Source organism: Plectrocnemia conspersa, unplaced genomic scaffold (assembly GCF_051122295.1).
Source record: "Plectrocnemia conspersa isolate PC_06_02 unplaced genomic scaffold, ASM5112229v1 ptg000012l, whole genome shotgun sequence".
Lineage (NCBI taxonomy): Eukaryota > Metazoa > Arthropoda > Insecta > Trichoptera > Polycentropodidae > Plectrocnemia > Plectrocnemia conspersa.
In genome coordinates, this window is record NW_028277176.1 from 13,778,014 (window position 1) to 13,794,363 (window position 16,350).

General features: G+C 30.3%; 2 protein-coding genes across 4 annotated transcripts; both read left to right on the plus strand.

The window, feature by feature from the left end:
• Window positions 1–1,895: 1,895 nt before the first annotated feature.
• Window positions 1,896–4,457, plus strand: LOC148228290 (uncharacterized). The gene is made up of 3 exons (XM_088200224.1): window positions 1,896–2,057; window positions 2,405–2,600; window positions 2,820–4,457. The coding sequence occupies exons 2-3, from the start codon at window positions 2,424–2,426 to the stop codon at window positions 4,335–4,337; spliced, it is 1,695 nt and encodes a 564-aa protein (XP_088056350.1). The 5' UTR covers window positions 1,896–2,057; window positions 2,405–2,423; the 3' UTR covers window positions 4,338–4,457.
• Window positions 4,458–6,669: 2,212 nt separating this feature from the next.
• Window positions 6,670–14,844, plus strand: Cad74A (cadherin 74A). Of its 3 annotated transcripts, none has more exons than XM_088200319.1 (22): window positions 6,670–6,803; window positions 7,817–8,068; window positions 8,144–8,287; window positions 8,358–8,506; window positions 8,572–8,700; window positions 8,765–9,199; window positions 9,261–10,085; window positions 10,152–10,347; window positions 10,411–10,714; window positions 10,786–11,668; window positions 11,736–11,921; window positions 11,990–12,164; window positions 12,240–12,583; window positions 12,654–12,780; window positions 12,852–13,027; window positions 13,096–13,216; window positions 13,280–13,452; window positions 13,517–13,827; window positions 13,894–13,954; window positions 14,014–14,201; window positions 14,272–14,532; window positions 14,594–14,844. In XM_088200319.1, the coding sequence occupies exons 2-22, from the start codon at window positions 7,888–7,890 to the stop codon at window positions 14,697–14,699; spliced, it is 5,475 nt and encodes a 1,824-aa protein (XP_088056445.1). In that variant the 5' UTR covers window positions 6,670–6,803; window positions 7,817–7,887; the 3' UTR covers window positions 14,700–14,844. The 3 variants fall into 3 exon arrangements, with proteins under 3 accessions (XP_088056445.1, XP_088056444.1, XP_088056446.1); XM_088200318.1 differs by having other exon boundaries at window positions 6,737–6,844; XM_088200320.1 differs by lacking the exon at window positions 6,670–6,803 and adding an exon at window positions 7,052–7,186.
• Window positions 14,845–16,350: the final 1,506 nt, after the last annotated feature.

A 16,350-nucleotide genomic window follows, 5' to 3' on the forward strand; every position in this document is an offset into this window, starting at 1 on the left:
TTGGAAACGGTACAATATTTAAGGGCAACAGTAGTAAAACGAACGTATTAACGCTAGAAATGAAAAGCTAAGCTAAAAAAAACTAAAATTCAACAGTTATTCGTTAATATTAATCTCAAAACATGTTACAATTAAATTTTGATTTTTATTAAAACGTAATAAAACACACAAAAACAATTTCTAAAATATATGAAAAACTAAAATCAAAGCATGCATATTTTATAATTTATTTCGATTAAAGATTAAACCTAAACCTTAACAAATTAGAGGTAAAAAAATATTTTATAAAAAATAATATATTTTAGAAAAGCATAGTCACAATATGTGACATACGTGTTTCAGAATCACATTGAAATTAAATGAAACAATGTCAGATCCGTACACAAAGATGACTATATTTTAGTGATGTTCCTCAATGTTTATTTATCTATTTTTGTCATTGGATATTTAAGTTGCACTTATTAAATATAATAAATATAATTGATCTAAAAATATTAGTGGAAAAAAAATATTGTCAGAACTTTTTGTTGTTATAAAATAATTTTAAATAATATTAATAAAACATATATACATAATACAAAAGTTAAAAGTTGAGGCTTATTTTTTATTGAGTATTAATTATAATTATCTCAGTTAGGTTCTAATGGGGTAACAGAAACTTTATGAAATGTCGACAATCGTCAACTCACGCGGATTATAAACTTGAAAGCATCATAAAATTTAAATCACCCTATGAATAATTCTTTCCATAGAATTATTTTTCAAAAAAAATCCAAAAATTTACTTTACATAAATGCACAAATGATTAATTGTATGGAACAAAGTATTTATTTTAATGCACATATCTTGCAAAATAATCCCTTGTTAAAAAGTATCCGTTTTAATATTTTTCTGTAAAATTTCTAACTTTTGAACACTATTTAAATGCACAGAAAAATGCCGCGTCGCCGAGGGTCTGCAACCCCGGATGCCGCGTCCTTAAAAACCGCGTTTTGCATGCAATATTAAGTATTTTCTTTTTTCATATTTAATTTATACTCCTAATTTTAAGCTATATAAATGTTAGTTTAAATTTTAAAATATTGAATTGCGTCTCCTTTAGCGACCCTACTTTAAATATTAAAATTTTAAGTAAACTTTTCTTTTAGGTAAATAAAATAAAATAATAGTCAATATGAAAATCATCACAAATTTAAGTAAATATTATTTTTAATATAATATAGTACTTATATTAAATATACTATTATTGATAAACATCGTTTTAAACTTGAAACATGGATTATATTTTTCCAGAAGTTTTGATTTTGCCACGTGGTTTATTTTTTTTATATTTATACTTGATATTTCTGTAATTTAGCAATAATAAAAATAAAATATTTTATAAGAAAGTGTTTTCATAATATGCGAACTTTAATTCTAAAGCTTTTTCATATATCAAACAAAACAATTATATAGATTTTGTTATATATTTTCAAATAAACTATAGCAATATTTATTTATAAAATTGTTTAAAACATAAAATGAGTGCTGGAGATCAAAATGATTGTAAATGTGTCTTGACCTAAAGGTGTAATCCATATGTTGCCATTTTTTATTACTGATGAAAGAGATTTCTGAACCATATATATATTATTATTCTGGGATTAAATATAAAATCAGATTTTTGCCACCATTTGACTTTAACTTTCCCTAAAATCTTTTATAATATAATAAAATATGAATCCAGAGAAATTGAAAATCTTTTGTTTAAAAATAATTGGGATCTTAAAAATAATTGTTTTCAATGAATCCTCGGAAATTTAAATATATTTTTCACTAACATTTCAATTGCAATTTTTTTGCACATCACTATTGTAACGTTTTCTTAATGAGTTCATTTACCCAAAGATGTGATCACAACATGAATGAGTTTCCTACTGCTCGAGTTTGTCATTAAATCTTGGAAAGTAAGCACGTGTGTGCAACGGTTAATTTTTTTAGTGCGAATAAAACATTAAAAAATATATCAAGTTACAGTACGCTACAGGAATACTAATACATTTAAATAATATAAATAGGTATGTATTTAATAAATTATAAAATATATTTTTAAATCATATCGATCGTATTTTACAAATATTTAAAAGCAATAACTTTCATTAACTTAATTAAATATTTAAATATTTCATCTAAGTTTCAAACCTATTTTTAGTTATTATATCAAATTCGATTTATTATTTTATGTATAATATAATTGCTACAAAATTTAAATACTATACATAATTGATTACTATATGTATAAACCTTTATTGATATTACAAAAAATGTGATGTCAAGTTGTATATTTTATTTTATAATAAATTATATAGATCATATTAATATTATTGAATTTATATAATATTCTACGGATATTTTATATTTTTAGTATTAACAACCATAAACAGATGTCTCTATCACGCCGATCTATGAATCGCCCTTGTCGTTGGTCATCGCAGTTTGGTCTATACAAATACAAAGAACAAGAACTGGATTTGGAATGGTCACATAAGAACGACGTGTCATACAAGAAAAGATTACAAATAATTTTCTTGTTGACTGTGGTTTTGATAAGCGTGCTTGTGGTATGCCACTTATAATAATTAATGAATGAATAATGACATATATACTAAAAAAAAAGTGTCACATCACTTTCGCTATGTTAATAAGTTGATGATTTTAAGCAACCAGTTTATAAGGCCCTATTGGGCTATTGCTTAACAAGTTCATTACGTATTCGTATTAGTAATATTTATGGTAAAAGTTATATAAAATGATTCATCCACTTTCTTTTCACATTATAGGTAATTCTTGTGGTAATGGATGTAACGGCTGGAATAAATAATAATAAAGTAGAAGAACACGAAAAGAAAAATCGACAAGGAAGGCAAATCAATGAGATTGCGGCTCATGCAGATGCTTTTCGTTTGAATTCTAGTGTAGAAGTTACTATCACGAAAGAAAATATTTCTTATATAGACACCGACGATAAAACCACTGAAAGTTATAATTTTGAAGAAGACGATGATGAACCGTTCGCTGAAAGTAAAACATTTGATAGCGAAATGTTGCAACCGAGTCCATTCCAAAGAAACGCGAGAAATCTATTCCCGCAACCTTATCATTATAAAAGTACTGAAAAATTTGAAAGTTTAGATCATTTAGTCAGGTATATGAATCACAAATTAAATTCAAATAATAGAAATATGAACCCAAATAGAAAGATCAAGTTTTCGGGCGTGTATTTCCATCCAGTGGAGAAGAATAAAAATATCCAAAATAGGAAGTTGAAGAGCAGAAAGCAAAAGGAAACACAATTTGCCGTATCGCCAACGGGATTTAAGACTATATATCCAATTGATAGAAATCAGAGAGATCCTTTTTATTCTTATAAACCAAAACAACCTGGTGATATAAATTTATTAGCTGATAAATTATTTAGATTCTCTCCGAATCGCTCAAGCTACCACGAAGTATCGACAGTCAAACCATGCGATCATATCTTAGGCGATTATTCTGAAATTTCAAAGCTGACAGTTTCTGATAGAGCTAGAGGAGAAAAGAAACAAAAACCTTTAAGTGTGATGTTAGATATATATCCTATGGATGATCAAGATGAAGAGATTATGGCGTTCCCTCAACATCTTAAAACGCCTGTTACAACAACAAGAAAGCCTAAAATCAAACAAAGGCCAAATTATTATAATCATCCTCAAATCAATCCTTATTATTATTATGGGTATCAACCGCCTAACCACTTTAAATACAACAGACAACAAATATCTAATAGAATGCCTAATGTTCAAAACAATTCTCCAAATAGTCAGGGCAGTGATAATGTTCCAACTAAAATGTTATTACAATTGAATCTGTATCCAAGAAAGAAGATAGTTAAACAATTCAAATTCGGCGATGATACATACGATATAATCGATAGAAAATCTGAAGATTCGATTGATAGATCTGATTCTAATAATGGTACGATTCGGAGATCGATGATTGGTAGCGTGTTAGAAATGTATAATCAAGATCCTACTGTAGTTAAAGATAAACCCTTGGACACTATTACTATGGAAGATATAAAAAAGGGATATGGATTTAAACTTCCCGGTCCGAAATTAATCAAAAGTGATTATCCAGATGGAATATCAGAATCTGCCGTGCGATTGTTGAGTCTTACTAACAATTTGACAAAGAATCGTGTGCTCAGAGATGACGGTGAGAATCGCGAAGAAAAAGAAAAGGAAATTCCGAACAATGTGCCGTTATCTCATAGAGTAGCGAATAACTCATTTTTTGTATTACCCTTGGACGAGAACTAGAAAGTAAAAGGAAATTATTATAATAATGTGGTAAAATTAGGTTCACTTTTTGTAGAATTATATGTTATGTACTTATTTAAATGGTTAATAAAATGTTCCTGCTATGCATTATATAATACACGTTCATTGTTTCATTTCCCTACTTTTTTGAGATCAGGGCAAATGATTTTAAACAGATTGGGGTCAAATATTATGCAGCTGTTATTATTTTTGCATCTTTTGCAGACTGTGGCGTGTTAAAAGTATGCAAATTGTTTCGCTGCTATTCTTTTATAATTCTTACATCACTTCTGACATCAGATCTTTGCTTGTCCGGATTTCTCTTGCTTTATCAATCGCAACTAGTTAGACAACATTCGACCAAGAGTACAGTGTGTTCAAAAATATTTGATAAATTTAAATTGAATAATAACTGATAACCATATGTTATACTAATGTTTTTTTATTTATGGATACCATACGCTATATTATATTTAAATAACTTTTCTGAAACGTAAAATATGTTAATTAAATATTGGAGAGATCCACGATTTATCAACCAAACGTGATATTGTTCTATCAAGTAAGTACTAGAATGAAGTAAGCTTCATATATTAATGCAAAATTAAAAAAGTTGACTAATAAAATATTTTAGAAAATAGCATATTTACAATACTCGATCAAGTTACTGAAATGGAACAGATATTAAATATAATATTATATAATATAGTAAAATAAGAGAAAAATACACAATATTTAATAAATAATTGATTTCATGAACAGTAAGTTGCTAACACTGAATTTTAAATATATTTTTATATACTCTCAATGAAGTGAGGTAATAAAAATCAATAATATTTAGTAGTGACAAAAATGAAAAAAATATTTTTCATATTTATTTACTCAAAAAAATCAACTTTGATTAAAAAACACACCCGTCAACCCATTACAATTATATCGTCTAGTAACACCTACCTATTAGATGAAACAGCAAAAAATAACATTGCAATATCTTCCAATAAAAACAGATTTTCTTTAAAAAAACACACATTTCGTGTATTTTTTTCAAATACGTTTTTCATTTAAATATAATTATTGAGACTTATATTTTGATAATATTTAACACCAATGTTTAATGAAGCATATTCCGTAGATTATTTGGGTAAAAATATGTCTGAATAGAGATAAAAATGTATAAATAGAAAGAATTTCGTGTATGCAATACCTGTTTTTATTTTCACTTCGCCAGACATCCCTATCGTAAAAAATGGCTACATAACAGAATTACTGGGAACTGCGAGGTGCTGTTTTTTTGCATTATACATAGCTAAAGGTTTCCTTTTATGTTTACACGCCACCCATATGCAAAAATACAAAAATATCGAACATGTAAAATTTATTTTTAAAAAGTTTGCGTCGAAATTTCGGCTGGAGAGATTTTTTGGCATATGTGAGTGGGCCGATATTTCTTCCATTTTAGACTAAAAGGGATAATTTTAGTGTACTTTGATATCCTACCCTGAAAACACATAATTTTATTTCAAGCAATATGGGCATTATCGTTTATACAGTTCATTTTAAACAAATAAAATGTATGGATTTCAAAAAAAATATATTTTTCTCAGAATAACAGTACTAGTGGTACTGCAATCCCTAATCATATAAACATCAACACTCAACAGGCACAGGTTAACTGTTTATAAGAAATGGTCATAATAAACAACATTATTTTATGGTACACCTAATACATTCTAAAACTGTCATACACCTATACTAATACTTATCTCTTAATTCAAAATGAACTAAACTATGAAACTTAAATTCAAATAGAAGAGATGTTTAATAAATTTCATTTATTCTAAAAGCAATTAGTTAAAAGAAGGGATTTGTACAAATTATTTTTACAAGGTTGATGAAGGATGAAAAACTGAGTGGAATATCTACAGAATTATCTTATAAATCTGATCAGCAATTCCTTTTTAAGTTCACTAGGCAATTGTTATGCCTTTGATCATATATATAATATATATAGCAATTAAGTCTACTTCTAAACGAATCATAGCTTAACCCACTTATTTGATTGCACCAATTTTCATTCACACACCGATTCCCATCTTCCGCGTTTTGAAACCCGTCAACAATAGCGCAAAGATGTCGACCGTCAGATAACCGTTGCTGAACCACCCTGTACATATCTAATAGACGGAGCTTCCTATCTCTATGCTTGTCTCTGTCGCACTCGCTGCCTTCGTATTAATCTTGCCATAGAACAATTCACCGTTACTTTTACCTGAACTTTTCGAAAGGTACGCTCAGGTGAGTCAAGCCACAATGTATCGCCACTCCTCTAGCACTCGAAGGTAAAACGAGACGTAAGATACAAGCAAAGACCGACTTTGAAACTCCTTACCTGCCAGAAGGAACAATTTTAGTCCACCGGTACGCGCATTGTCATGCGAAGCCAGTTCCGAAGTTTCCCTCTAAAATGTGATTAAACCTCTATAATTCTAAATTAATCAGACTTTGACGTAAGTGTGACACGTGTGCCTTGATTTAACACAACTTGTGATTCAATAACATCGCTAAATTCAAACCGAAATCGAGTTAAACGGCGAATGTTGACATTGTGTGTAAACCGTGCGTCATTCATTTAGAATGCCTCTAAACTGTGACTAAAGTTCATAATAATATAATATATTGTTAAAATGTGCTTCTGGGTATATTTATATGAATAATCCATATTAAAAATTGTGATCATTTGCGATTTTGTGTTGGAAAAACGAGTTCGTGTCTTGCGTCGAGTCTCGGGTTGACCTTTCACCGCACGAACGCCTTCAAGTCGTGCCAATTCGATACTATAAACAATAATGGTTACTTTTTCTTTGAAATTATAAAGTGAAATATGTTTTCGATTACTTTGATTGCAAATTTTGAGTCAGTTACGGCTTGTGTGTCCGAATTATGAGCGAAATTCTGATACGAATGCAGAAAACAGTTAGAGCAATGTGGGACGTATAGTGGCTGTATATTGACGATAATTTCATTGCGGTATTTTATATTGCTTTCAATTATTATCTTCAATATGCTCCTAAAATAATATATGTATATAAAATAATTTTCACATTTATATTATATAAATAATATTTATTGGAATTTTTGTGTTATAATAATGTGAATTTTATGTTAATTTTAGGCGTGCGAGATATAATGATAATATCTCGTTTTAACGTTGATTCGCTAATTAACACACCAATACTTTTAAAGCGAAATTAAATTTTATATAACGCTTAAAACGGTCTGTTCGACATTTCTCAATATAAATAACAGTTTTTTTTTTATAATAAACAATTACACAACCGTTCGCTTTTAACCGAACGAACATCGTTGCGATAATTTCTCACGCCATTACAAAATAAAGTGATTCGATTTCCCGTGAATATGCGTTAGTGTTTCAATTACGAGACAATGCTGTGTATTCAAATATAAATTTATTATTGCAGTTTATAATGCATAAGAGCAAGGTATCCTGACAATCGAAGAGTGAAAGTCTCCGCGGCGATAACCTTCAAACATGTCCGGGTACCATAACTGGGCTACGATGATTAAGGCTGTGCTTCTAGCTAATTTTGTGATGGTGGCGAATTGCCAGTTCATCAACAGGGCCCCGCATTTCATACCTGTGACTGGTGACATGTCACATTTTAGCTTACCTGAGAACACCATCGTTGGAACGCCCGTTTATCAATTGAAAGGTATGCGTAATGAACTCGACCGCATTCCTTTCAAACTGTACCACATTTGACCTCAATCCGTAAATATTTACACAGGAAAAGATCCAGAGAATGGCAAGCTACATTATTCAATATCTGGACAATATTTCAGTGTCGATAAAATGACAGGTGTCGTCACTTTAGTCAAACCATTGGATAGAGAAAAAGAGGAAATATTAGAAGTCATCATTAGTATTACAGGTTCAAATAGCAACAATTAAAAATATATGTTCCTTTGTATTGATACTATAATTATTCTCTAAAAATTCAGATGAAGATATATCAGGTTCAGAACCAAACACTATATCACTGAGAAGAGAAATACCTATAATAGATTACAATGATAACACTCCCGTGTTTAGAGGTCGTCCTTACAGAGCTACCATTACTGAAGGAGCAGAAATTGGAACTGAGATTCAAGTGAGTTTATCAAATTATTTTTATATTCAACAATAGTTTATTTATAACACAACGTAATTGAATAGGTCATTCCTGAAATAATTGTCACTGATAGAGACGTTGGATATAACGCTGACGTTCAAGTACAATGCCATTCAAAAGACAGTCTTGGCGATACTGAAGCTTGTGAAGTTTTTGCTGTGACTACTGAAAAGGTAGTTCAAATTATATCATATATAGCATAATAATATAATATTTATAACAACATTTATTTAACAGCTCACAGAAGGTCAATTTAGCGTAAGATTACATCTAAAAAGACACATAGATTTTGAATCAAGATCTACGTTCAGAATCGGATTAAAAGCGACAGACGGAGCCCCTGAAAATCCACTTTCAACAACTGCCACAGTATCAATTGACATTATAGATATTCAGGATCAACCTCCTATATTTATAAATGCGCCTTATTCTGCAACCGTTGCTGAAAATACTCCGGAAGGCGTTGAAATTATGGATATCATAGCTAAAGATGGAGACACTGGAAGTCCTAGACCGATTCAAACAACTTTGGAAGGTGACATATTGGGCTATTTTGATGTCAGAATCAAAAACGGATCTGATGTTGTCAAACTAGTAACTACTTCAATTCCTATTGATAGAGAGAATCCGAGTGTTTTGCAGAATGGTGGTGTATATAGTTTTTTCATCAAGGTATTATATAATATAAATATATCAGTGTCATTCAAATCTAAATTATAATTAATAATTTTAGGCTACAGAACTCATTGATGGACATGAACCTTCAGATTATTCAGTTACTCAAGTCACAATTATAGTGACTGATACAGATGATCATAAACCGGTGTTTAATCAGAAAGTGTTTAATGTGTCTATGCCTGAAAATATTGACGTAGGAACACAAATTCCAGGATTGTCTTTGCATATAGAAGATCATGATCTTGGAGTAAATAGTAAATATAATTTGAGTCTGAGAAACGTATTCAATTCTGAAGGCGTGTTTTTAATTAGTCCGTCTTATGGCGAAGGAAGAACTCCACTGTCGATCAAAGTGAACGATTCTTCTAAATTAGATTATGACATAGAAGACGATACATTACGATCGTTTAGTTTAGATATTATTGCGTCTGTAAATAATGTAGAAGTTGCATCGACGCGGATAAATATTAAATTGTTAGACACTAACGATAACGCGCCCATATTCGCAATGGAAGATTATAAAGTTAATGTTTTAGAAGATGTGGAAAATGGATTTAAAATAGCTGATTTGAAAGCTAAAGATAGAGACTCTGGAACTTTTGGAAAGTTGGAGTATACGTTGACGGGATTCGGAGCTGAGTTTTTCAAAACAGAGAAGAACGAAGGAGGATTGTTTGTGAATAGAGCTTTAGATTTTGAAAAACAGAAAAGTTACAGTTTGACGATGGTGGCTAAAGATGGGGGTGGAAAAGTTAGTACTGTCAATGTGTTTGTGGAAGTTCAAGATGTAAATGACAACGCACCCGTGTTTGATTCGTCTGAATATTCAAGGACCATAAGGGATGGAGCAACTGCTTTTGAACCTCAATTTGTCGTTAGGGTTGGTGTTTTAAATTATTAGTTATAATTTAAAAAGAATATGTATTAATTGCTTCAAACTTTCTAGGCAACTGATAGAGACGGTCCTGATCAAGGCGGTGGATATGTAACTTATTCAATAGAATCTGATAACAGTATTTCTAACAGTGGTAATATATTTACAATCAATGAGATGACAGGTGAAATAAAAATAGTGAATCCTGTCGATTCTATGGATACGCCTCGAGGGCAATATGAACTTATGATTAGAGCTACAGATAAAGGTAAACTATAATATTAATAATTAATAATTAAATATATGTTTTATTAAATATTGTATATTTTAGGATATCCACCACTTCATAACGAAACGAGAGTATTAATCAGAGTAGGAGTTCCAGGAAACCAAAGACCAATATTTAAAGGAAATTATAACAGTTTCATTTCGCCTAAAGATCAAAACGGTGATGCAGGAGAAGATTTTTATAATTATGATTATGGTCCCATGAATTATAAAGCAACAATACCAGAAAACTCCTTGTTGGGAACTAATGTAACTACTGTTATAGCCAATGATCCTGATGGTCTCGATTATTTATTAAAATACCATATTATAGGGGGAGCCAAAGATAACTTTGTCATAGATGAAAGGTAATTTATAATTGTTATTTAAAACATCACTAAGATGGATTATATATTATTATTATTATTATTATTTACAGGACAGGAATCATAACTGTTTCACCAGAAGCTAATTTAGATAGAGATGTAAATCCCGATCATTACAATATTATGGTGGAAGCTGTTGATAGTGGTACTCCAGTACCAGAAACTGCGACAACTACAGTTTTTGTTACTATACAAGATGTGAACGATAAACCGCCATTCTTTAATCTGTCTAGTTCTACCGTATACGTATCTGAGCGAGATCGAGTCAATAAGTTTATATTTAAGATGATAGCTGATGATACAGACGTTGATTCTGATATCAGATTTTCTATCATAGAGCCAATAAAAGCCATTTCAAAATCTGGCGTCCAATTAAAAACTACAAAACCTTATAATTATAAAGAAGCATTTAGAATAGACGAAAAGAGTGGTGAAATATTTGTAAATAACACTCTAGATTACAATCAAGCTTCGGTGATCATATTAACTGTAAAAGTTGAAGATGTGAACGCAGTTTTGAATAAAGAAAAACAGTTTGCTTTGACTGAGATAACTTTTTATGTCCAGTCTTTCACTGATAACACGCCTCAGTTTACCAACGACGGTTGGACTTCGACAAATCCGACGATCTTCATCAAAGTTGAAGAAGAAGAACCTATCGGTAGTACATTGTTTGTATTGACAGCTGAAGATCCTATTTCTGGTCATATTGTTACCAATTTTAAAGTGATCAATTCTGAAAACGATCTAATGCAAGTAGATCCTCAAACGGGTCAAGTTTTATTGACTAAGAGATTGGACTATGAAAGCTTAGAAAATCCCAACTTAACGATGACAGTCAAAGCTACAAGTAACGATGGAAGCAAATATAGTACAGCTTTGATCAATGTAGAAGTAATGAACATTAACGATAACTCTCCAGAGTTCAAATCAAACGTATGTATTTAAACCATTTACACTCGAGTATTTTTATATAAGTACTTAATTAATCATAATGTTGTAGGTCTACAAAACAAGCATACCAGAGCTATCTAAATATCCAGATATATTAATAACAATAGAAGCTATTGATATGGATGCAATATTATCAGCTACAGATGAAAAGAATGGTTATTCTAATATAAGATACTCTTTGAGTGGGCAAAATTCTAATTTGTTTGTGATTGATGAAATGACTGGAGTAGTTCAAGTATGTAATGGTTTAAATAGCATTGATTTAAGTTATATTTTAATGTATATTATATTTTTTCATTTAAGGTTGCTCCTAATAAGACATTAGATCGAGAAAGACAGTCAGTCTTGAGATTGGATGTTACAGCATCTGATACTCCTAATGGTTTAGGTTCACAACAGAAAAATTCTGTTCCATTGATTATAGATGTTTTAGATGTCAACGATAATGCTCCAAAATTTCCACTACTTTCCTATATGGGTAATCTACGATCATTTATTTATTGATACATAGATGATAATTGTTAAACTAAAATAAATATATTATTCATTTCAGCTGTCGTACCAGAAAATGTCAATATTGGAAGAACTGTAGTTAATATTACAGCTATTGATCCTGATGAAGGATTAGGTGGGGAATTAAAATATGAGTTTATTGATGAAGGAGAAGGAGCAAATGGACTATTTATAATAAACCCTAGCAATGGAGAGATTCGAACTAAAAAGTTGTTATCAGGAAAGGGTAGACAAGACGCTTATATATTAAGAGCTCGCGCTACAGATGGAGGAGGTTTATATGGAGAAACCTCTTTGTCTATCTACATAGGCGATGTTAGTGCAAATGATGGTGTTCCAACTATAATAAAGCCGACTCTAGATCAAGTAGCTTCTATCAGTGAGGTATTAAAACAACTGTTAGTTTGTGATGATTAAAAATATTACATTTAAAAACATGTTTATAAATGCTTAGAATGCTACAATTGGATCTCCAGTATTTCAAGTACTAGCAAGTGATCCAGATGATCCTTCTCTACCTTCTGGAAAACTTGTTTATCAATTAGAGGCCACTGGACTTGATGCTTCATCTTTTCATATCGGTATATATTTTTTGTTAATTTAAAATGTATTTTAGATATGAAATATTAGTTTATATTTATGTATATTATAGATCCAGATTCTGGTCTTATAACGACAATGAAGCAACTGGATCGAGAAGAAAAATCAAGATATGAATTGGTCTTGGTAGTTTCTGATAAAGGAGAACCACCTCAGACCATCAAAAGGGTTCTTCAAGTGAATGTGACTGACGTTGATGATCATAAGCCTAGATTTATCCGAGCCGTAGTAAGTGTCTTATGTAATTTTTACGTTACAATTTAAAACAGTTATTTATTTTTGTTTAATTTCAAAAGGACGATCTTCCAATTGTATTTAATACTAAAGAAGAACAACCAAAAGGAAGTGCAATAGGAGAAATTGCTGCTGTTGATGAAGATATTGGAGAGAATGGTGCTATCGAATATGCTTTCATATGTATGTTTTAATTTTTAATTATTTTTATACTATAGTTAAATTTAAAATTTGATTCAATTTCAGCTGGAAATGAACTTGGTATATTTAAAATAAAAAGAACTGACGATAATAAAGCTGTTATAATGTTGAACGATCGTTTGGATCGAGAATCGTCATCTCATTATCTACTAGCAATTTCATGCTTTAGGAAAGATTCTCACAGAAATGTTAATATGAATAAGCCTTATAATAAATTGGTAAGTTTTTTATTAATTAACTATTATTTTCTATAGAAATTTATTTTTCATATTAACTTTTTAGAACCCTTCTGAAATCCAAATCTTAATTAAAGTGATCGATGTAGATGATCATTTACCAGAATTCACAAATGGAAATCTAACTCTAGGAGTGCGATTAAATGCTCCTATAGGAACAAGATTAGCTCGAGTTCACGCCCAAGATTTAGACCCTAGTTCAACAGTACCAAAATATAATCTTTTAAACATAACTTTTACATCACCACTAGCAGATAGTCCCAGACGAAACGCGACTGGTGTGTTTGTGATAGATAAAGACACAGGAGAGATAACGACCAAGAAGAGTCTCATCCCTTTCGTAGACGGATTCTTCAGGTATATAAATCAATACATATAACCCCAGAAAATGATTTAATTAAATAATTGTTATAATATTTATAGATTAGCGATTCGAGCTAATAATAGCAACGCAACCGGAAGGCAGTCTGATACTTTTGTACAGGTAATTCTACAAGAGATATTAAAAAAATATCATTTCTCATATTATATTTTTATTTGCAGATGTTTATAGTAAGAGATCGTGATTTATTGAAATTCGTATTTAGAGCACCACCATCTGATATTAGCCGTACTCTACCTCAGTTCTCATCAGAACTTAGTAATTTATTAGCACATGAAGGATTGATCCTTCATATGTTCGACGCTCAAGTTATGGAAGAAGATCACACGTTAGATTTTAGTTCTACTAGGTAATACCTAATCTATTTTTTTTTAAATATCAAATATTATATAGAATATTACATTTTAAAAATATTTTAGCTCATGTTTCCAATTGACGAGGCAGCATACTGCTTTGAATCCATCTGAGATGGATGAAGCTTTGGCTAAGATTGCTCCAGCAGCTGTCGATACAGCATTGTATGCTCGTTACTTAGTAGCAGAAGTTTTGCCGTGTGGTGGTAGTGGTCCTAAATTGGCACATTTAGTAGCAAGACCTCATCTTTGGTTATTGTTATTGGCAGCAATACTAGTCTTAGCGGCGATGATTGCAACTTGTTCAGTCTGTTGCTTACATCAAAGGTAAGAAGAAGAAAAAATAATAAATTAATTGTATAAAATCTGATCTTTGATAATTTTTCAGATATAAAAGGCAGTCTAGAAGATTTTTACTGGCTAGATCTGCACCACCGCCACCAAGTTCCATGGGCCATCCGCGAATTTACTCAGAGCCATATTATTCGACATGATGTATTGTTTAAAGATTAATGTAATCAATTTATAGTCATTTTTTAATGTAAATATATATTATTAATGTGTAAATATTTGTTAAAATATTTTTTTAATATAAATATATATTATATAAATATTGATATTATAAGAGACGCTGTACCATAACAAATCATTGAGATTTAAGTGTAATTTTGTATAATAAATAAACATATTTATTAAATAAATATTATTTTTGTATTTAATATATTAAGTTTAGGAGTTATGGCCCTAAGGGTGATTGACCACGCGCCCAATGAGACTCATTGATGAAATACAGCATATAGAAGACCAAAAATAATAGTAACAACTCAGTTTATCAATGACGATTAATTATATATTTCGATACGGTTTAAATACAAATAATTGTCTTAGAATACCCCAACTTACTAAGTCAAAATCATATGTATTATAGCACTGCTTTATACTTAGAATTAATGAACAGCAAAATAAAATATTTTATATGGACCAAACTAGCTAATCAAAATAATCGCAATTATTCACAGTAGAGGCTATCAATAATGATACTACATTATCTACAGTAGATGAAAACAATCGTTATTTCAATGTAAGATTCTCTTGGTTGAGTCACTAATGAAAATACATGATCATTTTTGTTTTATAGTTTTACCAAAAAGTACAATATTTAAGATGATCGCAAGAGATATAGATCAAGATTATTTTCTTATGTTCACTACCATAGAATTAAATAGATTTTAAATCAATTTGTTGAATTAAAACCTTGCAACCATAAAATTAATTTAATTAAATCAATAATATTATATCTCGTGTTTCATTTTGTTGTACGGTGTTACTTTGTGTTTCATTATATGTTAAATGGTGTGATAGCTATTATGAGCAAAATAACTGCTTGGTTAAATTATAATAATTTTATTTTAAAATACATTATTTTTAATAAATTTACTACATGCTTACGATAAATTATTAAATTCAATGGTTGTAAAAAATGTTTTTTCAGTAAATAAATGAAATATACGTCATATGCTCATAGGGCGTTTTCGCACACTTTCAGAGCTTTCTCACGAGACTCACACAAGCAAAAATATATTAACCGTATATTTATAAATGAACGCACTTGTAAAAACGGCCGTGTCGTTATCAGTGACCACTCGAAACACGACAAGTGTAATGTAAATACGAATGTCGACTAAATGTTGTAATAAAACAGCGAAAAAAAAATATCATTTTACATAATAAATCCGAGGCGCAAAAACCAATTGTGCAAATAACAGCCCGTGGCAAGTGGTCGCCAGGGCCGCAATTTACACGCTCGTATCGTGCTTCATTACACGAGTGTATTAAAATTAATATTTACATAAGCTACCGGGAACGAGAGCGAAAAACTCGAGCATTTAATATGACCTAGGAAAATGCACACAGGGTGGTTGTAAAGTATGCCACGTGAATATCACACGTGAGATAAATGTGCGTCATGATTTTGTGAAAGCTTTCGGTAAAGTTGTATAACAGTATTAACATTTAATTATTTAAAAAAGTATTTAAATTAGCACTGCATAAAAAAGTTACGAGCTCAGATTTTTCCTTTTTTTTAACGTATATTACAAAATTATATTTTAAAATTAGGTAAATTTTCTGACTTATATTTTACTA

Coding starts and splice junctions, on each gene's coding strand:
- Cad74A (XM_088200319.1), top strand. CDS start 7,888: ATGTCCGGGTACCATAACTGGGCTACGATGATTAAGGCTGTGCTTCTA. Junction 13,028..13,095: donor CTAGATTTATCCGAGCCGTA/GTAAGTGTCTTA, acceptor TAATTTCAAAAG/GACGATCTTCCAATTGTATT. Junction 13,453..13,516: donor ATAAGCCTTATAATAAATTG/GTAAGTTTTTTA, acceptor TTAACTTTTTAG/AACCCTTCTGAAATCCAAAT.
- LOC148228290 (XM_088200224.1), top strand. CDS start 2,424: ATGTCTCTATCACGCCGATCTATGAATCGCCCTTGTCGTTGGTCATCG. Junction 2,601..2,819: donor TTTTGATAAGCGTGCTTGTG/GTATGCCACTTA, acceptor TTCACATTATAG/GTAATTCTTGTGGTAATGGA.